General features: G+C 51.9%; 1 protein-coding gene across 2 annotated transcripts in view; it reads right to left on the reverse strand.

Moving 5' to 3' along the window:
• Positions 1–24,740, reverse strand: part of VWF (von Willebrand factor) — a 184,595-nt gene that overhangs the window by 103,914 nt on the left and 55,941 nt on the right. For both annotated transcript variants that reach the window (XM_070620571.1, XM_070620570.1), the window contains 4 exons: positions 10,072–10,288; positions 8,242–8,364; positions 7,234–7,345; positions 6,225–6,271 (listed from right to left, as the gene is read on the reverse strand). In XM_070620571.1, the coding sequence (XP_070476672.1) occupies positions 6,225–6,271; positions 7,234–7,345; positions 8,242–8,364; positions 10,072–10,288 (499 nt within the window). The remainder of the gene's footprint in view (positions 1–6,224; positions 6,272–7,233; positions 7,346–8,241; positions 8,365–10,071; positions 10,289–24,740) is intronic.

The raw sequence follows: 24,740 nt of genomic DNA on the forward strand, positions 1-24,740 counted from the left end.
AAAGGCATGACCAGAGGACTGGCACTTCCAGCCCCATCCCCCAACCTCCAGCGGGGGCAGAGCGGCCAGAGATTGAGTGAGTGATTGATCACGCCTACAAAATAAAACCTCCATAAAAACCCCTAAACAACAGGGTTTGGAGAGCTTCCTGGATGGTGAACATATCTACATGTTCACCGTGAGGTTCATCCTCCCCAGGAGGGTGGTACATCCCGACTCCACGGGGACAGAAGCTCCTGCACTCAGGACCCTTCGTGGACCTCTTCATCTGGTGGCTCACTTGTATCCTTTACAATATCCTTGATGATAAACCCGTAATAGTGAGTAAAGTGTTTGCCTGAGTTCTGTGAGCCGTTCTAGCAAACTGTCAACCTAAAGAGGGCATTGTGGGAACCCCCAACTTGTAGCCAAGTCAGAGAGAAGTGGGTACCCTGGGGCCCAATACTTGTGATTGGTATCTGAGGTGCAGGCAGTCTCGTGGGGTCTACACTAACTCCAGGAAGTGCCAGAATTGAATTGAATTGCAGGACACTCGGTTGGTATCCAGAAAGTCAGAGAAAAAAAAACCCACGTCTTTGAGTTTGGGGTCAGAAGTGTTGTGAGTAAAAATAGATCATGCCTTCCCACTGCATGGCCCTCCGAGAGGGGCAGGAGTGAGGGGTCACTGTCTGTGGAAGTCAGAACAGAACGGGCAATGAGGTGGGGGCCAGAGTCACCGCTGACTGTGAATGTGCTGGAGCCCAACGCCGCTGATGTCACAGGAAAGCCTTCTTCTGATGGCCGTTTCTCAGAACCCACTATCATTCTATAAACAGAGTGAGGTGGCCCTTTGTGTCAAATGTCTTGACCCATCTGCAGTAAAATAGGTGGGAGTTCTTCCCCCAACCTTCCTCTGTTTTCTCAAGAGCACTCTTATCTGAGTAAGAAGTTGGACTCCCATTATCTTTGACAATGCCCAGGAAAAGACAGGTCAACGAGAAAATGTGCGAACATTCGAAAGCAAAACTTTCAGGGCTGGAATCTAATCCTCCGATCTGATTTCCTGCTCTGCCCCTCATTGGTCTGTGTTCCAAAGTTCCTCAGGAATCAGAAGTCTAAATATTATATTTAGCTTATCTCCCTGGTACAATTGAGGGATGGAGCTGCAAGCACAGGAAACCCAGGAACGTGGATGGGTGAGCTGCTGGGTTGCAGTTGGCTCCGGGAGCTGGAACAGTAGCCAGAACAATGGGCCACATGACAGTGCTCACCCATCGTCTGGCCAGAGAGGGAACCCAGGACGTTCCCAGTCAGTCGGTTGATCAGCTAAAGGCAGCCCCCAACAAAGAGCTGGCCCACCACCAGACACAGCAAGTGGGCAGTAAAAGTTTGATGAATGAATGACAAGCAGGTAATTCTTAAAATAGCATGAAAAGCACAACAGCTAGAAGTTAAACAGATCCACTCCTACATGAATAAAGATCTCTCTCAACTGATGGAAACACATTACCTCTTCTGCACAAACACTGTGTTGGCAGTGAGTGGGTCCTGATGGGGCTGCTCTGCTCGGCTCCTTTGCTGCCGTCCTTCTCCACGTGGCTGCAGAAACGCCAGCCCACAGGCCTAGAGCAGAGCAACTCAGACTTCCTCCCGACGTAAATTTTCACCAACGCCTGCCTCTAAATCACAGTAACGTAATCTCCACCAAATATGCGAGATGCATTGCCAAGTGCTCCATGGGAACCACTGCATTTCCTGCTCCCGTGAGGTGGTCGCTGTCATCCCCACTTTACAGATGAGGAAACTAAAGCACAGAGAAACTCTCGCCCAAGGCCCCAAAGTGGTCAAACAGGACGTGGGCATTCTGTCCGCCTCCAGAGCCCAGAGCACTTGACACAACCCAGCACTGCCTCATGGGGGGCTCCTGCAGCTTCTCATAAGCCAAATCTTTAAGGCCAAGCCTCATGTCATCCCGATCCTGGGCACATGTGCCAAGGGGTATAAATACAACTGGGTCTGGATATGGAGCCTGAGCGGAGGAGAGCCCTGCCTATGAAAGCGGATGCGCTGGCCTGGCCTGAACAAGGTCTGGTGTGACTCCAGAAACCTCACATGGGCCGGGGTGGGCCACGGGAGACTTTCCATGGGCAGGGAGGGTCAGATCCCCCAAGCAAGCCCAGGTCCCTGGAGACATGTCTTCCTGGAGAGGCATCGGCCCTGGTTACTCATCGCTGTCTCTGTTAGCCAGGGAAGAGCTTTGTCTTCCTTCCTGGAGGCTTCAGAACAGACAGCTGGAATCCCAAGGTTGAATTACAGGGCTGTGCTAGAATGCATCAGAAATTAGCCCAAACCAAATGAGGAACAAGCTACACCAGACCAGGCAGGTCCTTGGGCCTCCTCCCCACGCCCTGCCCACCCCTCAGCCCGCCAAGCCCGAGGAAGGCTCCAGCTCTCTTACCCTCCTGCCACCCCTGCCCCACCTGCCCCAGCCGCCCCCCACCTCACACCGCCTCTCCCCATTCCAGGTTCCTTTGCGCCTGTGTCCAGTCCTCCTGTTCCTGCTAAATGAAACAGCCGCAGCTGTGAAGATGGAGACAGCTAACACTTATTGAGTGCTTGCTGTGTGCCAGGTAACAACAGCTGCCAAGGGATGCAGATGCTGTCTTCACCCCTATTTTACAGATTAGGAAACTGATGCTGCCAACAATTAAGCAGTTTGCCGCCCAGGTAGTGAGCGGTGGGAAGTGGAATCCCAGCGGGCCACCAAATCCACAGCCCAGGCTCCAGCCCTAAGACTATGTGACCTTTCCACGCTCATAGGATTCGGGCCACTAATGAGAAGCCTTCCACTCACATCTTCCCAGCTCCAGAAAAGTACCTTCTGCACTCTTCTGGCAGGAGTTTGAAATTCTATAACCAGAGCTTTATCTGTTGGAGGAACAGTCCCCGTTAACAGGAACCCTTTCTTCGGCGTTGACCCCAACCAAAAAGTCATTGTCCAATGGGAATTGAACGAGCAGAGCGTCTCTGGGCAGCACGCTTTGCAGAGAAGGGAGGAAAGGCTCAGAGGTACAGAAAGGGAAGTCCCCAGGAAATGGGGAAACCACAGCTTTGCGGGGGGCTGCCCTAACTCCTAACCAGAGGAGAGGTGAGCAGTGAGCAAGGAAAGCCTAAAGTCACAGAAGCTCCACCCCTCCCCATACAGACTGTGCTCCCCCCGGGGAAATTTTCTCCCTCCCACCACCCATACCCAACATCTTCTGTGCTAGGCAGCCTCTAAAATGCCCCGCCATGGTCTCCACCATCTGTATTCATCTCTTTGTATGACGCCGTCACCTGAGTGGAGACTGGACACACTGACTTGTTTCTAGTGAATAAAATACAGGAGAGTGAAGGATGTCACTTCAGAGGTTAGGTTTTCAAAAGACGGTGGCTTCTGTTGGCTGCTCTCCCTCACCCTCTCTGAGGTCACTCACCCTAGAGGAAGCCAGCTGTCGTGTCATGAGGCAGCCCCACAGAGGGGTCCACACGGTGAGGGACCAGGGTCTGCCAACCGTCACATGAATGAGCTTCACAGTGATCCCCTCAGCCCCAGTGGAGCCTTCAGATAAGACCACAGCCCCAGACAGTAGCCTGACTGCCACTTCCTGAGAGACCTTGGGCCAGAAGCTCCCAGCTAACCACACCCAAATTCCTGACATAAGGAAACTCTGAGATGATAAATGTTTGTTGTTTGAAACTACTAAGTTTGGGGGTAAGTTGTTACACAGCAATAGACAACTAATATACTCTCATCTTATTCCGGAGAATCAAAACCCAGCTCTCTATTTATAAGACTCACAATGTCAGCTCCTCCAGGGAATGTGGAGAAGCCCCAGCCTGCTCTTTGTTTTACAACAGAGCCAACTATATACCCTTCCAGAGCCTTCCCATCAGAAGCTTTACCAGCAATGATCATACTGGGGGCATAAGACAGCCCCACTGCCAGCTGAATCATGTCAAGTTGTAGAAATACAGTCATGCACCACGTAATGGCATCTCAGTCAATCACAGACCACACATATATGACAGTGGTCCCATTAGATTAGTACCATACAGCCTATGTGTGTGGTAGGCTATACCATCTAGGTTTGTGTAAGCATACTCTATGATGTTCACACAAAATTGACTAACAACGCATTTCTCTGAACATAGCCCCATCATTAAGTGATGTGTGATGGTATACCTGTTTGCTGTAGGTAGAAATGGATTGGAACACAATAATAAATTAAACTCCAGAACTAGAAAGAGGGTCGAGAGGCTTTGAGTATGCAGAGCAAGAGCTTAGTAGTTTTGTTGACAAAATATCAAATCACCCAGTAGTCCACAGGGTTAGAACTGGTTACGTTCCCATTGAGGCATGAAGAAAATTTCTTGCATCCTTAGCAAAGCTATCTTCTATATTTTGAATTGAAGACCAGGGGATTTTATTGTCTCCCCAGACCAAGCATTCCATCATGTACACAGTGTGTATTCAAATAATTGTTGGATGGATGGATGAATGGATGGATGGATGGATGGATGGAGGGAGGGAGGAAGGGTTAGATGAATGGATGGATGGAGGGAAGAGGGAAGATGGATGGATGGATGGATGGATGGATGGATGGATGGATAGAGGGATGAATGGAGGGAAGACCCTCCCTATAGAAAGTGGTTGTTAAGAATTCCTAATCTGGTAGTCAATCTGACAAAACAAAATAAGTTGAATTCCTAATTCCATTCACTGTGGTTCACAGATCTTATACAACGAGTGCTTATTCTTTAGATATTTCTTTTTTTCACAGGTTAATTGAAGCAACCTCATAGGTCTTTCAAAGGGCTCCTTAGGTCTTTCATAGGGTATGATTATGTTAAATTGGAGCACTGATATCACTTGCAAGAGCAATCTTTTGTCCTTCGTGCTTCCTTCAAGAATTGCGCAGAAGATAAACTAGTTGTCTGGTCATCCTGGGGCTAGACTAATTGATCTAGCTGTAGTGTCCACTTTCCATCTAGTTTCAGAATTTTCCCAGTATAGCAGGCCCTGGGTAAGGTCCAAAGTGACCCTAAAGCCATAGACCCAAAATATGAACCCTGGTATCCAAGCTCAACGCCTCCCAGCCCACCAAAGTCAACATGGCCTCTTGGGACCAAGGGGAGGGGAGCCTGTCGTCTGGTTGTCTGCTTTGCAGTTTTTTATTGCACTCGACTAACATGGGGACCCAAGCAGTAGTGTGGACCCATCCAGTGTGTGAACGGAGGCCAAGCTGGTCTTTAACTAAATGCAGGCCGTCTCCAGACCTCGTGAAGAATGGCTAACACCCTCCTGCAAAGGGACAGATCAAGGCCTCGGAAGGAGAGCTAGTGGAAGGGCAAAAGTAGAAGTCAGGCAGTTGTGACTGAGTCCTTCTCTGTCTCTTAGCAGCTGTGTGACTTTGGGCAAGTCATTTAACCTCTCTGAGTCTGTTTACTCTTTTGTAAAACAAGAATAAATTGTCCCTGCCTCATAGGTTGTTGTGATGAGGTGGTATATGCAAACTGCTTAGCACAGCGCCCAACACATAGCAAATACCACGAGTGACCACAAAGGGGAAACCATCAGGAGAAGCGCTGGGCCCTGGGGCTGAGGCACAAGGGAGCTTCACGGGGGCAAAGTTCGCAGTAAATAGAATAGGGCTAGGGCCAAACAGAGGAGAAAGTGAAGGGCAGGGATTATAAGGCAACTTTTCCTAAACAGATTTTTCCAGGGTATGAACAAGCTAGGGGGAAACATTTGGTGGCCTAATTTTCCTAGCTCTTAGACTATGCCAAGATCTTCATATCAGGCACTCCAGAAAATTCTCACTTCAAGTTTAAAAAATTACCAGGCTCTACTTCCTCTTAATTTTCCAAAGGATTTGCATCATCTTTGTTTAGTCAACCATGACTGTACAGTTCTTACAGCTCATTCAACCTAATCCTCTGCGCAAACAGGTGATGAGAAAAAGACACTAAGACCTTAGCCCAGGTGCATTCTCCCCTTTCAGCAACTGCAGGGCCTCCCCCTGCTGGCCCACCAGCGGTGAGCACAGCTGGTGTCTGAGACCAGAGTTGTGGTCGGGGGTTGTACGCAGCCTGTGCAGAGAGGCCACCTTCTCCGTGCCTTGACGTGTGGCCCTCCCGGTCTTGCAAGGGAGGACCTGCCTCTCCACTCAGAGCAGGGAGGGAATGACCGAAAGATCCCCTACCTGGGCACTCTTCGTTGCTGCAGATCCACAGGCTATTCCGGCAAATGCTGTTGGGGAGAGAAGCACAGGTCATGGGTAGTTCTGCAAACACAGAGACACGAGGGGTTTAGAGCTCATCACAGGTACACAGCCCCCAAAGGAAGGGATCTGAGAGAGGAAGGAGCTTATGCTAGAGGCGTCTTCATGAGGTTAAAGGTGTACCAGCCAGGGCTTGGCCACAGAGGAATTGTAGAGATAGTGCCAAGGGGATGAAACCCTGACAGAGATAGAAGAAAAAACCCTAGAGGATCCACTGCCCCTGAAAATCCACCCAGGCACTAAGCAGGCAAACTCCTACACACACACAGCTGGGGCAGAGAGGGAGGGAGGGCTGCAGAGAGGGTCACACCCAGAACCACGCTGGGCAGCCCACGGAGACTCCTGGAAGACTGCAACAGGAAAGACAGCAGAGGCAAGAGGTCTGGAGATGAAGCGAGAAGTTCTTTCCTCATGTGCAAGGCACGGCAAAGTTAGCCAGAGGAAACTTCCAGAGGAGCTTCTTGAGGAAATGCCTTGAACTAAGCAGCCCTGGCCAACTGCAAAGAGCCATGGAGGGCAGCCTGCTGAGCCCCGGCTGGGCACAGCTGCCTCCTTCCACCCAGTAGTTAAACGATCTCAAGGAGAGAAGAATCGCATGTGGCTTGGTGATCGTCATATAGTCCCTGTTCAGGGAGAGAGAGTCATCTATTAAAGCACAGTGTGAGAGGAAAGCTAGAGACGTTGTGTGCATGTAGAGTCCTTCTCTCCCTGACCCTCCACCTCCCCTGGGCGTATCTGTAATGTAATTCTTGCTCCCTATCATTGATTTCCACACTCCTCCCCAAACCACCCCCCATCTCAACCTCTTCGCCCTCAGCCCAGGCCAGCTCCTGTTCCACCTGCCGCCACCTCTGCTGCCCCAGCTTCCCCTCCCAGGAGCTGAAGGAGCCCCTGGCAGCTCGCCCAGACCACACCGCGCAGCCCCAATTACCAGGTGTTGCAGTCTTGTGAGAGGGAGGCGCCTGGAGGATACCGTTTCCCAGAATGCACACAGGGACACTCAGCACTTTCCACGCAGCGGCCTTCATCAAGGAGCTGTCCCTCTGGGGTCAAGGGCATTGAGGCAAAGACTCAGCCTTGTCATCAAGATTACTCAACTCACAACTCTAGAATCCCCATGGGTGATCGTTATTTAGGGCTCCTTCCAGGAAGTTCAAAGAACTGGTTGCGTGACGTTCACCTTTCACATTAGTGCCACATGAGGGAGGGAATTGTTAGTCCCCGCTCTACCGGTGAAGAAATGAGGGAGAGACTTTTGTTCAAGGTCTTGCAGTAGGGAAGCCGTGAGTCTAGGCCGAGGGCTTCTTCCAGGAAGCACAGGGAACTTGTGGGACGTTTCCCTTTCACATTAATGCCATGGGAGAGAGGGGGAAGATTATTCACCTCCATTCCACAGATGAGGAAATGCAGGCAAGAGTTTAGTGCAAGGTCTTCCAGGAGGGAAGGCATGAGTCGAAACGCACAGGACTCACCCTCAATAATTAAACAGACTTTTTCACCAAAAGCTCACAAAGTCTCTCCCGAGAAAGACATTCCAATGCAAAGCTCCTCTTCAGCTGAGCTCTCATGGCAAACCCAGGAAACGTTTTAAAACATCTTTCTCCCAGACCAGTTCCCTGACACTCAACTAAGAAAACAAAGCCGCAGCTCAGATGGGGACCTGTGCTCCCCAGACAAACCTACTGTTGGAGCCCAGACCATCCTTCTATTCCTTAGTCACACGTGATTTCATGGATACAGTACACACAACAGGAAAACGTAAATTAAAAATAAATACGAGCTCAATCCTGATCCCTCTGTACAAAGACTTTTAAAAAAGAAATAAAAGCCCTCTGATTTCAGCAAAGGGGAATAAACACAAGTGGCCTTCATCTGGCTTCCCCAAGCCAAGGGCACTGGCAAGGTCTCAGATCTGTAAATAAAGTGGGAAGTTCATTACCAGGGCAGCTGCAGCCATCTACGCATTGCTTCTGACACACTTCATTGATGTGAAGGCTCTGGCAGGTTCTGGTGCAAGGGGACACACACTCCTTGTACTCCATGCCAGCAGGGCAGGCCGGTCCTGAAACAGAAAACCAGTGGTCCCTCCAGGGCAGCTCGCTCCAGGGCAGCATGTCACCAGCCACGCTGTACACAGAGCCTCCGTGCCCTCTTTGTCCTCTGTCTTCAGGGCCCCAGGGGCCATCTCCACCCCAATGGCACCCCAGTGGCCAACATCCCCTCCAAGCCCGCCCCACCCAACTGCCCCTCCCCTGAAAGAACATCTTCCAGCTCAAGAAGCCCTGACTAAGACTCAGTGGGGTCCCCTGGACCACCACCCCTTCCCCTTGGTCATCTGCTCTTCGTGAACAACCTGCATGTTTTTGCTCCTCTCTCCTCTGTCTCTTTCACCTAAAACCCTCTCCAGGTGATACCAAACTCTGCTGGGCTGAAAATGAATGGCCTCCTGGGACCAAGCAGGGGGTGATAGTGTCCTCCATCACATCCCTGCTCTTAAGGGCTCCTCTTCCTGATGAGATTGGCCCCTGTCAAATGCCCCACCCGGCGCGGGGCACACTCCTTCACGCCTACTTTCCCCGCACGGTGACAGTCATCCCGTATTTAATCCCACTGTGGAACAGGACTGCCTTCAGAGCTTATCACCTCAGCATCTGTGCTCCCTGCTGGCCTCGCTCCCTGGGGTCAAGGACTGACTCTCCTCTCCCTCTCCACCCCGGGGCCGACTGACGCTCAGGCCATCTGAAGGACCGGAACATGCCAACCCTCTTTACTGGGCTTCACAACACCAAACAAGTGCCCCAACCCCCTCTCCTCCAAGACACCTCAGGTACTCCTGACCCCACCTTCAAAAACCAAAAAAACAGCCACTCCGCCTTACAGAGGAGAACCCAGCTGCTAATAACCACCCTTCTCACACCCCCAGAGCAAAGATGAAAGCCTCACATTTACAAGCTAAAAAAAACACAAACTGGAAAAGGTGTGCATAGTGTAAACATTTGGCCTGCTCTCCGGTCTCTATCAGTCCAGACGATCTGCAAAATTATTGCAAACTGGCTGTGCATGTACACGTGGAAGGTCTAGAGAGGGAGGAGGCTTCTTGCAAGGTGACCCCGGAAGCTCCACCTTAATCGTGATAATTTGGGGATGATGACAATGACAATGACTAGGATCCATGAGATTAGAAGATCAAAACCACAGGCACCAGGAAGTAAGGGGAAAGGAATGGGGAGCATCATGCCTGGAGGAGAGAAGGTTGGTTTAATGAAAGGGAAGAACTTAACCAAAGCCAGCCCAGATCTCCACGATCACCCCTGGGGACAGGCTGGCCAACTTGCTACTGCTTGTCCAGTCAGACAGGCAGTCAGTGGACATTAAATGATTTGCACAACTGTTGAGATTCTGGTCGGAGGCGGAGCACGTTTTCGAGTCCAGGAGATGGATTTCCTGGGGGAGTCACGGGGAAGCAAGAGAGGAGAAATGACACGGGAAACTTGGCAAGGTCTTTCAAGCCTCTCTCCCATTTTTAAGGGAGGGGACTCCCTCTGCAGGCCAGTGGTCTATGACCAGGTGGCAGAGGGCAGCAGCAGGGCAGGAACCGGGCTCAGGGACGTGGCGGCTTGGCAGGCACTGGCTGGCTGGGGGGTAGGGGATGTGGTAAAGGCACATGAGCGTGACACAGCCCGAAAGCTTCCTGAGTGACACCCCAGAACAGACACCACTCAGCCCCCACCCCAGAGCACCTCCCAGCGGGGAGGAAACCCTGACTTACGGCACGCGCTGTGGTCCGTCCAGCCATACAACACCATCCCCTGCTGGGCGCAGGCCCGCGCATACTCCAGGAGGGCAGCGCAAGAGCACTGCAGCCCCTGGGCACACGGGCACAGCGCCTTCTCACACAGGGCCACGAAAGGTTCAGGGTCCACCAGCGGGTGGCAGCGGGCAAACACCGAGACAGTCTTCAGAAGTTGGCACTGCTCCCACATGTCCTGCAGGAACGAGATGCTACCTCAGCAAAGGCGCAGCCAGGCGGCCCTGGCTCCTGGGTGCATTCGCATAGTGTCTCCCTGAGGGTGGCGCTGTGGAGACCTAGCCCTGCCTGGAAACCAAGGATGCCCCGCACACCGAGACGGTGTGGGGCTCCCAGTAGGTGCTTATCAACATTTGTCCAATTAAACAGTCCATCCTCAAAGGAAAGCTACTGGACTCCTGCTAGGGGAAACGGACCGACACTAAGCTATGTCCCAGAGCCCTGGAAATGCAGAGTGCAAGGCCCTGGGACTGCCCGCGGCGCAGGCAGCATCCTCTGAAGGGAAAGAGCAGAGAGAAGAGTGAAAGGAGTGCTGGACTTGGAGCTCACCGGAACTCCGCAGGGCCCAGGGATGCTGACCAGCACCTGTTCTGCACTGACCTGGTCACCTCCCCTCCCTGACCTCGGTCTGCTCCACTATAAACAAGGAGGTGGGACAGGAGTTTGACGAAGTCGAGATCCCCGGGCCTTGCCAGAGACTTAACCTCGGTCCGTTGCGGGTGCTGTTCAGCAATACATTTTTTTCACACATTCCCGAGGTGATTCCCGGGACCAGTTCGGACCAGTTCCCATCAGCAAAAGACATGCTAGGATCCTACGAAATGTCCCGGAGACACTGCCAGGCGATGGCTATCTGGGGGTATTTCCGCTTTGTTGATACCCTCAACTCAATAACGCAAGGCAGGTTTGGAATTGTTGTCACTGATCACTCCTGTAACACGGTAGTATAAACACTCCTCTGTGTTGTATTTGTAAACATCTCTGCATTCTGTGCTTTAATGATGCTAAATGCACATCTTTTTCACAGTTTAACATCTCAAAAACTGGGGCGCATCTTACAATCACAGCTTTAATTGGCAGCTTTTTCCTTCTTAGTGATACATGGAGCAAGGACGTGTCTTAGAATCGGCAATGTCTTGGATCTGACACAATCCAGTATTGTCGCTATAAGTGATCCCCAGTGGCTGCATTGGTTCCTTCATGCAGAGGCATGCTCTCCAACCGGAGGCCAGCAGTTAGTGAAAGGACTTCAGACAAAAAGAAAGACGAGAGTATCTCAACAGAGGGCTGAGTCCTGAAGGGGAAACCTGAGCAAATCAGTGTTCGTAAAGGGGACAGTGAGAAAAAAAAGAAGACAGAAATGACCAGTTTTGAGGAGAGGGAAATCCAGTCTGCTGGAACTGTACAAAGTACAGCCAGAGCAAGCCAGGAACCAGCCGGTGGAGCTCGTCTTTTGTGGCACCACAGAAAGCCTAGGGGAATGGAAACCTCACCCAGGGCTGCTCACCATCCACAAGAACCAGCCGGCAGCACCAGGGACGTGCTGTGGTCCCAGGGACATCCCTGTCCTGCCCACTGGGACCCTGCCCCCCGCCCAGGCTGCACAGATTCTGCCATCAGAACCAGGCAGGCAGGGCAGAAGGCTACAGCCGCACCTTGATCATCGCAGGCCCTGGGGGGATCCAGGGCAGGTCTAGGGCCCAGCAGGCCCAAGAAGTTGGGCACGGCTGGTTCCCTCTGTGACTCAGAAAAGCAGCAGCCGCCCAGGCCGCTGCACTGCAGATCCGCAGCTGGCCGACTCCCGGGCGAGCACGGTTAGCAGCTCTGCACACTGGGAGCAGACTGCTGAGAGCAGCACTCCCTCGGTGACCCGCCCTGCTGAGTGACCCCTCTGGGTTGGAGACTCCACACCTAAAGTGAATTAGAGAAGAAGTACAGGCTTAAGCCCAGCTCTGCCACTTCCTGGCGGTGGGGACTGAGGCAGATCTCCTCCTCTTGTTGGAGAAGGGTGTCCTTGAGTGAATGGGGACAATAGCAACAGGCACAGCCTCGTGGGTGGTGTGAAGATGCACAGAGCCTGGCGCCAAGCATGAATGGGGCCAAGTGGATGAATGAAGACTGCTGTCACAGGTACCGTGACCAGTGAGGTCTCAGGTGATGACACCCATCCTTCCATTTGCCATCTTAAGCACTTGACACAGGGGAAACTGAGGGTTCTGAGACAATGCCAGGAGGAGTCCTGCCCTGCACTTGTTGGGACTTCACAGCCCGATCCAAGTTCCGCCCCTTCCACAGGCTAGCTGTGTGACCTTGGGCTGTTGACTTGACCCCTCCTCCTCTGTAGAATGGGGCTAATACTGACAGTGCCTACCTGAAAAGACTGAAGTGAAGATGGAATGAAATAATGCACATAGAAGGTTTAGCCTAATGAATGGGGACCTCATATCATCATCATCATCATCGATATCCTGGCCACCAGAGAGATCCCTTCCATTGTCCCTCCTGCCATTAGGCTTATTCTCCAGAATGGTGAGCATGTCACCAGTAGGACAGAAGGACACCTTTGTCCCTTTCCCCATCTTGATCTCCCTGGGCTGTACAGGGATGAATGGTTGCCCTGGCAACATTATCAGTTCACTAGGCTCTTGGGGGCTCCATGGTGAATAAAGGGGCTTCTCTTGTTAATCTTTTATTTGGGAGGGTCACACTCCCCCAGGACACAGTAGGTTTCTTTCCAGTGGGGCATGGGTCAGGGTCCCGCTCTTCTTCAGAATAGGTGGGTCTAAAGATCTTCATCGTCACCGGCAAGTTGCGCTGAGGCCAGCGTCTGGTTCTTTCCCTTCTGCCATACCACCTGCCCCATCCCATCAGAAACACCCACAAAGTGAGGTTACTGGACTCCTTGGGGGCAGCTGAGGACATCCCCAAGGGGGCCAGAGGCTTGGGCTCTTGCCTACCTGCTTCCCTACCCACAATTTAGAACCAGAGAATAACTCTAAAAAGGCAATGTTATAGGGTTTTTCTAGTGACTGCTGCCATCACCTGGGCTGTAGGACTGTGGCTTGGAGCAGTCCCTGCACAGGACCAACTCCCTCAGGCACAGGGACCAGGTCGCCAGGGCTCTCCCCAGCAGACCCAGTAGAGCCAGAGGAAAGGAGAGACCCAGGAGCCCAGGTGTCCCCTCCCGTCTCCGAGCAACGGTGGGCAGAGCCCAGCATGGCCTGTCTCCAGCTGGCCCGCATTCATCTTTTTCCTGCTCAGAGGAAAAGTGGGAACAGTGCTCCAGCACATTTTCCGGGAGGTCCCTTGAGGTATTAAATGGTTTATAGAAAGCCTTAGCAAGAAGGGTGTTTTCTGCTTATTTGCCTGCAGGATAGGAGTGGACTTCTGCAGAAACACCACCTCCCTTCTTAGAACAATTCCTTCGGCCTCTACTGTACGCACTTGAAACCTGGCTAGGATTTCTTTCTCAGCAGAGTCAAAAGGAAAAGTCTGTACCCCCATCTTGCCCTCGAGTCTCCCTCTTCTCAGCCTTGGCCTACTAGAGTGATCACAGTCTGAGGGTCAGGCAGGACTTCCAGATGTCTGCCAACCCCTGCGGCCGGGCTGCCCTCTGCCTGTGGCTGCAGCTCGGTGGCACATCTGCCTCCCTGTCAGTGCCCCCCAGGCTTCCCCGTGCTAGCCCAGGTGGCCCTGCCAGGCCAGGCCAGGCCTCGAGACAGGACGCCTCCAGAGAAATCAGTCCAAGATGGAGCCGACATCAAGTCCTCTCAGACCAAGAGTAAAGACGCGGACCAGTAGGAGGTGACCAAACCTTCGCTGAACCAGCCTTGCCTGTGTGGCCTCTAGGTCTCCAGCAGTGTGTCTAGGTTGATACAAAGGCAACTCTGACTATGCCCCACTCCAGCTTAGAGGGCAAAGCGCCGGCCCATTAGCGAGGCAGCAAGGCCAGGCCTGCCACGATCTGAGCCCAGCCTAACTCTCCAGCTCATGCCTCCCCACCCCCACCTCCTGCATCACTGATGGCGTCCTGAACGGCTCCCGACACCGTGTTCAATTTGCTGCCCTGTGCCAGGCACAAAGGATACAACAGAAAGCAGACTTTCCCCCGGGCCTCACGAAGCCTAACAAGGGAACATGGCCCTCTTCCTCTCCCCATGGCCCTCCCCTAACTCCCCCTGCTTCGGGCCAGCTAACTCCTGCTCAACCTCTCAGCTCAGGAGCCACCTTTTCCAGGAAGGCTTCTCAGATCAGTTCCCCGTGTCCCCACCCCACCGGGTTAGATGCTCCCTCTTGGTGCGTCTACTCTTGTCCTGAGATTATCCATTTCTGAGGCCATCTCCCCCATTTCCCTGCAGTTTTTCAAAGACAGGAGCTTAATTCCCAGGGCGCACAGACTAGGCAATGAGGCAGTGCTGGATCAAACCCCCCAGTGACGAAGACAAGGATGTGTAAGTCACAGTCTCCAGTTCTCAGGGAGCTTTCAATCTACCTGAACCAAGTGTTTCCGTGGGGAACGTTCACAGAACAGTCTGAAGACATGGACTCAACGTAAGGGTGACCCCCCAGTGACACGGCCAACTGCAGCTGGAAGGAACCTGCATCTGAGATGCCAGGGAAGGCTTCCTGAAAGGAGGCGAAGTCTGAGCTGGGCTCTGGATGCTACACAGGCCTTCGGCTTCAGGGCAGGAGGACGGCCACGCAGGCAAGGCCGACAGCATAAGTTCAGGCAGGAGGAGAAATAGGGTAATTAGGGTCGAACCAAACCCTGAGACTGAAGCTCAGTGTTGCCAAGACACCACAGGAAAGGCCCAGCTGGCCCTGGGGCACCGTGCTAATGGGTGAGTGGCCTCAGCTTGTCTTGGCAGATAGTTGTGGCCCCTATCATATCACAAACCTAACCAGACTCTCCAGATAACTTCAGGTTTCCTGCCCATGCCAGTCTGCAGACCCTTCATTTGCTACTCGCTCACTGAAGTTCTCATGGGCAGCTTTCTCTGATTCCCAGGTTACGCCACCTGCTTTAGGATTTGGTGAATGGACTTGTGTTCACTTTACCCAAGCCATCCAGCATTTTGGCACATCTCTACCCACCTCCCCCTTCCTTGGGAACTGGGCATGGTTACACACGGCACTGTGTCAGGTGGGCAGAGCAGCAGGAGACAAGCTCCTGGAGAGCTGGGGCAGCCCCTCTGGCTTCTCGCCCCCCGCCTAGCCATGGGAGGCTGTGACTCACAGAGCCCCGAGGCCAGAAGGCCCTCCGCAGAGTCTGCCCATCTTCCTGCTTTAGGGAAAGGCAGACACAAACCCTCCTCCCTCCACAGCTGAGCGCACTCTCTCCTAACCCAGCTCAACAAAGCGCTTCAGGGACACATCATCACCCCCTCCCAAAACCAGCTCTTCAGAAGCCTGAAGACGCCTTCGAAAAACACAAACTTCCCCGGGGAAAGGCTAGATAAACACAGTCTTTCAGATTTGAAACTGAGGCATGGAGAGAGTGAAGAATTTATTAGGTCGACGATTCTCAAATGTGGTCCGGGGACCCCCTACAGATTCCTAAGATCCTCTCAGGGGTCCACAAAGTGAAAACTACGTTCATAATAATACTAAGATCTTCTCTGTCCTTTTTGCTTTCATTCTTTCCTAAGTGCACAGCGGAATTTTCCAGAGGCTACATGATGTATGATGTCACAACAGACTGACTGCAGAAACGGATATGAGAATCAGCTGATTTCTCTGAAGCCAGACAGTAAAGAGATTTGCAAAACTGTGAAACAATGTCCTTCTTCTCCCGAAACTTTTTTTATGTTTGGAATGTATAGTTATTTTTTATTAAAAAATGTTATTCATGTTAAATATAATGCGTTTATTATTTTTAAATGAATTAGTATGCTTTAAACTTTTCAGTTGTTACCTCTAATATGGTAAATATCCATAGCTATCACCCACATAAACAAACCTCTTTGAGTCCTTATCATTTGTAAGAGGGAAAGGGTTCCTCGGACTACACAGTTTGCTAACCGCTGCACTAGTGAAGGGGTGACCATCAGGACTCAAACCCTGATTCCACCCCACAGGCCAGTCACCTGTCATCAAATCAGTGCCCAAGGTTTTCCTCGCCCTCGATGCATGCAGCCCTCCGTGCCTTGTTTCCTAACAATCATGTCAGAAGACAGTGTAGTACAGTGGATACAGCACATGCGTTAGAAACATGGGTGGGCTGGAGTCGCAACCCCATCACTTCCAGTGTGTGTGACGTTAGGAAAATCGTCTCACTTCTCTGCACATCTGTCTCCTCACCTGTTAAGGAGGGAGAGTGCAGGAGAGATTGAAAGGGACCCAGTATGTTCTCTTCTTTCTTCATCATAGGAGCCTCTGTTTTCAGTTTTCCCCTAGGCATACAGCCACTGGGAAGTGAGAACCCATTTCCCAGCCTCCCCTGCAGCTGGGGTAGCCATGGGACTAAGCTTTTCCCAGTAGGACATAAGCAGAAGGGTCATGGGCAACTTCCAGGAAGTGCCCTCAAAAGGAAAGGGCACTTCTTTCCCCATCCTTTCTCTTCCTACTGCTTGGAATGTGGTTGTGATGACTGAGGCTTGAGCTGCCATCTAGGACCATGAAGTAGAAGCCCCATGCTGAGGACAACAGAGAAACGAGACAGAAGGACCTTGGATCCCAACACCATGGGGTCCTGTACTGGCCCTGGACCTCCCACTCCAAGCTTCTTTACAATGGGAGAGAAATAAACTTCTATACTGCATAAGTTGTCGTTACTTTAGGTGTCCTGTCACTCACCGCAGAACTTAACTCCTAACTCAGAGAGAAATACCTACTGCAGAAGGTTGATGCAAAATAAAATTAAATGGGATTACGCAGGAAGGCACTCAAGTGCTTGTAACTATCATCATTGGCCAGCTGTGAATACTAGCCAAACAGTTCGAAAAGGCTTCTCCTCAGCTCTCTGCTAAACCATTCTGGCAGCGAGACAAAAAGATGGTCAGCTCATTTGCACACTTCCAGCATCTCCCTGGCTCCAGTGCCAGGCAGCAGCTCCTTCTATCTTCCTCCATCTCTTGTCTGCGGTGCCAGAGTCTGGCGAGAGCACTCCAGCCGCAGCTCCATCAATCCATGACCTCACCCTGCCTGGGTGGGGGTGCAGACCCAATTGCGGCCCATCTTAATCACATTTTCAGCTCATTAAAGAAGAGCAGGCCTCTTCCCCGGAGATGCCAGCCAGTTGGAGGGAGGGAGAGAGAAAAGAAGCACATCTCCCTGGTGGCAGGAGGTATGGGGGAGGAGAACAAGCAGGAGCAAGAGAGCTGAAGCTTAGCTGTTGTGTTTGTTCCCAAACAGCTGACAAAGGAGAAGGGAGGGGCGCATTCCTAGGGCTGATGTGAGCAAAGAAAGGAGAGGCTAACATACAAAGTGAAAGATTGTTCAGCCAAGCCCCGAGCTTTCCAGCCCTGGGGTGGGCGTCCTGCACTGCCCCTGGAGGAGGTATGGAGGCGCCTGGTGACTGAACTGGTCCAAAGAAGTGGGTTCAAGAACTCACCCCGGTGACAGGGCACAGTTTCTCATTGGTCAGCCAGCAAGAATGGATGCAAGAGGCTTGCTGATTCTATTTATAACTTCTGGCTGGACTCAGATTCCCACCCACATTCCACGATCTGGTTCACAAAGACCCCGTGAAACTGACTGACGGATTTCCTGCAAGTGGATGGTTTTCAAGGAGCTGGACGTTCCTTTCTCTGAGATAGTTAAGCAAGAGCCCTCATGAGAAGTAGGGTAACTGAATATGTCACAGAAGTCCCCAGAGCCAGAAGAGATGGCACCGAGGCCTCCAAAGGACCCGCCTCACCCTCCGCACTGGTCTCCTGGAGGCATTTGAACAATTCTCAGGGATCAGGACAGGCCTCAGCTGGCTGGGAGAGCAAGGGCCAAGTGCCAGCCCTGGGCTCCTACTGTGGGGTCTGCTGGAGCTCTAGGATGGAACCACTCCCCCTTCCTGCCCCCAGCAAGGAAAGGTGACAGCTCTGTGATAAGAGCTGATGCCCCTGAGCTGCCATGCCACTTACCATTCTTTTGGCAATTCCTTGTTTACTGACCCAAGATAGCATTTCTGTTGTTCTCTTTCCTGGCGGTTCAATTTCTCATATGTGTCTTGCCCCTTGAACAAGATTGCAAATCCACCTTGCACAGTTTTAGCATCACTCAAGCCATACAAAGCATCTCAATAAGTATGTGTGAATGGTACCATTAGATTCCTGCTCATTCTTGTCCTCACCAGGGGAAAGGACAAGAGAAAGAAAGCCACTCAGGGCATATTTTGTTCAAAGATTTTGAGATTGTTATGTTAGGGAGGCTTTTGAACTGAAAGCCTGAGTACACAGACCTTAGCTGACCATCCTCAAGGACTTGTCAAATAAGTCCCCTAAAGACCATGTTCGACTTAATTTGAGGGAAATCTTTGAAACCCTATGGCAGCCCCTGATCTCTGCCGTAAGGCTAGGCCCTCAAAGACACTGTGGCCAAGGTCACTCCTGTCCCACCACAAGCACATGGACCCACTGCCCCTTCCACCCTGCACTCGGTGAGCGAATTTGCTCTAAACGAAAAGCCTGCTCATTCGGTCAGGTGTAGGTAGAGCTCTGTTCGCCTTAGAGAGGGAAAACTGAGCTCCAGAGCGGGAAAGTAAACACATGAGGACACCAGGTGAAACTGGGGACAGCACCCTGGATGCCTGGACCTCAGCAAAGCACACAAAATAAATCCTCTCTCCTTAGCCTACACGTAACTCAAAAGAGACTCAAGAGGGCAGTTCTCACTCTGCAAATGGGAGAAGGGGGTGTGTGTAGTTGTGTTCACATCCCAACTCTGAGCTAAGCATCCCTGGGATACAGTGGGTGGACACCGTGTCTGTAAAACCAGGTCGGTCACGGTGCTGTCATCTGACGACTAACTCCTCTGGAGGTCCTGGGTCACAAGGGTCTTTCCTTGAGAACTGACCTTCCCTGGACCAGACTCTCAACCACAGTCTCTTTATCAATCACAACTGTTCTACCAAGCAAATGAATGTAACAAAATTTTTCCCAATCTCTGAGAAAACTCTACTCCAGGCCAAGTCACCCAATTAGGTGAATGGAAGAGGCTGAGAGAGGAAGGAGGAATGCCAGGAGTGGGCCTGGCCAGGGAGCCCCCAGCTCTGCCAGGGCATTCAGCACCTGGGCCAAGTGCCTTGTGCTTAAATCACCTCCCTCCAGGCCTGTGAGCTCCCTGCCAGCGTGCAACTGCGAGCAGAAACAGTCGAAAGAACTGGGTGTATACTTTGCAAATAAAAGGCTTGGGCAATTTTCATGAGGACGTGAAGAGTGAATAGCGTTGTTCCCAACAGAATGAGTCTTTTATGTGCCTCTTTGTGCTATGGAGGGGACGCATTATGGTTATTCAAAGTAAGCATTCAAAGTATTTACAAATGTTAGCTTGTGCCGGACAGGTGACTTCCTGGTGGAGAGGAATTACGGTGGACCTCACGCTGTTCCAGAGGAAGGGGAGAGGGAGAAAATGTGCAGACAGGAACAGCAAAGAACAAAGGGAATAAGCATTGTGCTCACTGAATAAACACCAAGTTCGGAGCCCGGGGAAAACAGGCGATCAAGGACTGTTAGGTGACCGATGGGAGTACGATTAGACGTGGACACCTCAATAAGACCCAGAGAAACCAGCCTGGAAGGATCTTGCTCCTCCAGTATTCAAGGCCATGAGGAAGGACTTTGTCTTCAAATGGGGATAAAAAGAAAGGAGAGACTTATCAGAGGCCCAAGAAGGCCACCTGGGACCGAGCTCTGCAAGATAGCTGGGAAGATTCCAGCAAGGACGTCTCAAAGACTTGACTCTTCAAGTCAAGGTTACAGCACCACCTGTCTACCTGGATACAGTTTGTGGAAAGCGTTCATGCAGGGGGCAGGGGGCTGGACTGGAGAGCTTCTAGAATCTCTCCCCACTCTGAGTTTTTATGAGCCTAAGATTCCTAACATTGATGAAAAGAAGTTTCTTCTGCTCCAGACGCCTGCCTGAGGTTGATGCAGTGATGGATGATTCCCCATGGGAAGGCTGAGTAATAATAACTGGCGCGCTCAGTCTGCTCAGGAGAGACTGGTCATCTTGAGGATGAGTTCTGACGAGGTACATGGAGAGAGCTCTGCAGCCAGAGGCATGAAAGGGTCCTCACCTTCAGATGGCAGTAGCAAAAGCAGGATATGACCTCCCCTCGACTCAGGGGGAGGTGATCCTGAGCAGGAGAATGGTTGCAGGGCCTGCAGCTCCCAGCAGAAGCAAAGCCAAGGCCATGGCCATCGAGTATAGCTCCACAGGTCACACAATACATGGTGGCAACACACCACAGACGCTACTGTTCACATCGTAGACACACACATGCATACTTACATTCTAGGTATATTTTTAATTTTTATTACGGCAATTTCCCCACAGCTGGTGGTAAAGTGTCCTGAGGAAGGGGTGCCTGTTCTAATGAGCTAGAGCCCTACATAGGCTGGCTGCAGCCCGGTCCAGCTTCCTGGAGCCTTGGGCTTCGTGTTGCAGACAGGACTGCAGGACAAAGACAAGGTCCCTTTATGAGGTTCAGCCCTTGCTGACAATCCCCAGACGGACAGAATTTAAAAAAAAAAAGGAAAGAAAGAAAGTGACCTAAGGATCTTTCTACAATGCCCATTGTGTAGTAGAGTTACCTGCAAATTAACGTCAATTATTTGAGCATTTACGGCTTGGAGCTTTTTATTACTACGTCTACACCCTGAGCTCCAGACTCCAGTACTCTGTCTTCTGCTCGAAAAGCTGAAGAAACTGCAAATTTGCATGCAATCCAAACAAGCCATCATCAGCCCCAGGAGAGAGGCTCCGGGTTTTGTTGGCATAACAAGGAAATATTCATCCCCTAATGTGATCTGGCTCTCACAATGAGCAGACTCCTTGCTACCACCTTGGAAAGATGGAAAGTGCCAGAGAAGTGAGAGACTAGGCTCTCACAGAAAGTCCTTAGGTCAGTGTGGGCTCCCTCACAGAGCACTGTCACTGGGCCCTGGGAGCCACACAGCAAATGCTTGTCAGCGATGCCCATTTACCAGACCGACTTCTGACCCCAGGGCCCCCTGGGACGGAGCAGGCTGTGAACAGTTCCAAAGACCAGGTTAATCACCTCCCCGGAGATGAACCATTGTGCTTCCCAGCCAAAGAGGGCGCCCTTGTCATGGGCAAACACAACCTGACCAGCTGGGACAAGCCAGGCCTCTCTTCTCAGGTAAACAATCTGAAACCAGGGGTTCTGAACTTGAAGGAGCTTGTGCCTTGGGAGGTCCACATGTTTGGGGGCCTCAGCCCAGCACGAAGAACTTGGTAACCAATTTCTTAAGCTGTTCCCAGGACACCGGTTAGTAAGGACTTGAACGCACCCTGGAGACAAAATGAGTAGCGAGAGCGCAGCTGGAGCCTCCAAAAAGCACCCCAGGAGACAAACAAGGCTCTTGGGGCCTCTCCCTCTCTCCCTCCACCCCTCCCTCCCTCCTCTTTGTCTCTGGGAGACAAAGCACTCAGTCTCCCTCCTCCACTGGCCTCAGTATCAGGTTCTCCATTTGAAAATCCTGTCTTCACCTCCCACTCCCTATGGAATAGTGAGAGTGTTCCCGTGTGCTCCCAGGGCCCAGGGACATTTGTCCAGCACCGAGTCTGAGTTGGCCTGTGTTTGCCAAATAAAGTGAGACCAAGCCCATGCCCTCAGTGTCAGAGGTACACACATACACAGCCCCCACCCGCCTCCCCAAGGAGGCCGCCCCTTAATCCCAGCCCTACCTAGAGAGCATTAAAGGGCTAGGGAGGGTGAACCACCGGCCAGCTACAGAAGTGTAAGTGTGGAGACAAAAGAAAGAAATGACAAAACTCGCTCCACCTCCCCTCCTCACTGCAGTGGTTCCTGAGCGTGCTCACTCTGCAAGTCAGGGGGCGAAGGAGCGGCTCCAGAAGAAGAGCTGGCTTCTGCCGCTGAGCCACCCTCAGTGTGCCTGTGTCTAGGGACCTTGCTCTGCTCCCAACCTCAAGCTGGGCTCAGCTCCCCAAAAGGATTGGGGTTATAATTAGGAGGAGGGGAGGAGAAAAACAATGAATTTGGGCGTCTATGCTTAACGTACTGTGTGTGCTTGGCCTGCTTCTCCCCACTCCGTCTCTTAAAGTGTAGGCACTCCAGGGCAAACAGACAGCAGGAGGAGACCAGGAGTCAATAAGCAATAATAACACAGCTCAGACACAGAGCCCCACTGGGCTAAACTATTCCTATGTCTACTTTACCCATTTGGAAACTGAGGCTTGGAGAAGGCAAGTGTCTTGCCCAGAGTGACACAGCCCGTAAGTGGTCTGGCCCCAAACACATACCCTCAGCACAATGCCGAGGCCCAAGGATGAGAAAAAATTCAAGGGGCCACCAAGGGCAAGCTTCCGGTGTTTCAAAGTTTTCCTGAAAAGGAGAGGAAACTACCCCTCTTCCTCACGACAACACCTTCCTCCCAGGTGTTAGAACTGGGTCTCCCTTTGTGAGTGGCTGATACTGGGCTACATTCCAGGTGACACAGATGTTTATGGACTAGCCGGAAAATCTAGCACAAGTGAGGCACTGGAAACCCAAGAAAAAGAGCATTTGGAATATATTTGCTTGTAAATTGGAAAGTGTATTTACAATCTAGGCAGCCAGGTTGAGCATCAACCCAGAATATTTTCCTGGGCCTGACATACTCCCTGGTTCACGAGACCAAATTGTTCCATGAAAATGGAAAAGACTCACTGAGTGAGAAACCAGCTAATAATGAAGCTCTCTCATGCTAAGTTAGGGGTGGGGGGTGTTGTGTGGGTGTGTGTTTTATTCTGCTTCTAGAGTAGGAGAGGGCTAGAGTTTCTCTACTTATATGCAGACTTAGGTAAATTAGACTTCTACGAGTGAAGGATTCGGGGTAATTATTGTTGGAGGTAGTCCCGATCCCTAGATAAATAACACCACCTAATTTGCATTCATCCATCCATCAAATATTCATTGACACCTATTGTGAACTGTCTCTCCAGCCCAATCCACAGGAACACACAATCAAAGAGTTTTAGAGCTGAAAGGAACCTTAAGAATCATGGAGCCCAATTCCTAAAGGAAGACACAAGGGCCACAGGTAGCCTGTGGCGATACAACCAGAAGAGAAGCAGGGGAGCCAGGCAGAGTGTGAACTCTGACTCTGCGCCTTGTTAGCTGGTGACTTTGGGCAGCTACTTAACCTCCTGTGACTTCGGTTTCCTCATCTCTCTGTAGAATCATTCATGCCCAGACAAAGGGTTTACTGTGGCCTGTCAAGTCCCATCATGGCGGTGGTCCTGGATATAAGCGGGGGCCACCCTCTTCCTGTATGGCTGTAGGTTGGAAGAGTGTGGTTGCTCCCTGGATGAGGGGCAGGGAGGTAACACTGTTAAGTAATCAGCTCTGCAGGGGATGCTGGGTGCAGCGTAGATGCCCTTCAGAGCTGAAGGACTCACCCACCAGCAGCCAGGAGTGTTGGCTGCTAAGGCCTCACAGCTGAGTCACTCTGCAGGCACCGCCCTGAGTCCAGGGGAGCTGTCCAGCCTCCTCACCCAGAGGCAGTTTGCATCCAATGACTGACTGGTCAGCGTGGGCCCTCTTGCCCACTGGGCACCACCCTAGCTTTCAGAGCCCCTTGAAGGATCAGCTGGGCCCCAGTTGTAACTACATGGTGGTGCATCTCCTGCCCCCGCCCAGCACTGCTTCTCTCATCCTCTTATAGATGCTGCAACTGAGAGCCTCGCCAGTAACCCAGCACCCAGACCCCTCACAGAGTCTGCTTCCTGAATTATGACACCTCCAAGGAGCCTTGTTCCCCAGACGGTGAGTCTCTGAGCACAGCCTCAACAGAGAAATCCGTGCTAACAAGGGCCCTCCTTCATCCGGGAGCCATGCTGTTCCCTCCTCCCTCAGCCCAGGCAGCCTGACCCCAAGCCAAGAGAGGGGGTTGTCCATCACATGAGGTCTTCCCCTCCTGAAGCGTCATCCTCCCAACACCCCACAGACAGAGGTACAAAGGCCATCTCTCCCTGCAGAAGGTGGAGGCAGGTTCTGGTTAGTAAGATCCTAAAGGGCAATTCTGAAGGGAAAAGAGCTGCTAATGAGCTACCATCCTGGTAGAAATAGGGACTGGGTGGGAAGGGATGGGAGGTGCCACGTCTGTACTGAGTCTCAGGACAGAAGCACACACAGACAAGAAAGAGGCCATGTGACCACAGAGGCAGCAACTGGAGGGATGCGGCCAGAAGCAAGGAATGTCGCAGCCACCAGAAGCTGGAAGAGACCAGAGAGAAGTCTCCCCTAGAGCCTCCGGAGGGAGCGCGGCCCTGCCGAGACCTTGATCTTGGCCCGGGGAAACTAATTCGGACTTCAGGCCTCCAGAGCTGTGAGAGGGTACATTTCTGTTGTTGAAAGCCACCAAGTTTGAGATCATCTGCTAGCGCAGCCTTAGGAAATTATTACAACGTCCAGGCTGGTCACTTCAGGCCCATCCCTGCCCCTCCCCTGCTGA

The sequence above is a fragment of the Equus przewalskii genome, chromosome 5 (genome assembly GCF_037783145.1).
Source record: "Equus przewalskii isolate Varuska chromosome 5, EquPr2, whole genome shotgun sequence".
Lineage (NCBI taxonomy): Eukaryota > Metazoa > Chordata > Mammalia > Perissodactyla > Equidae > Equus > Equus przewalskii.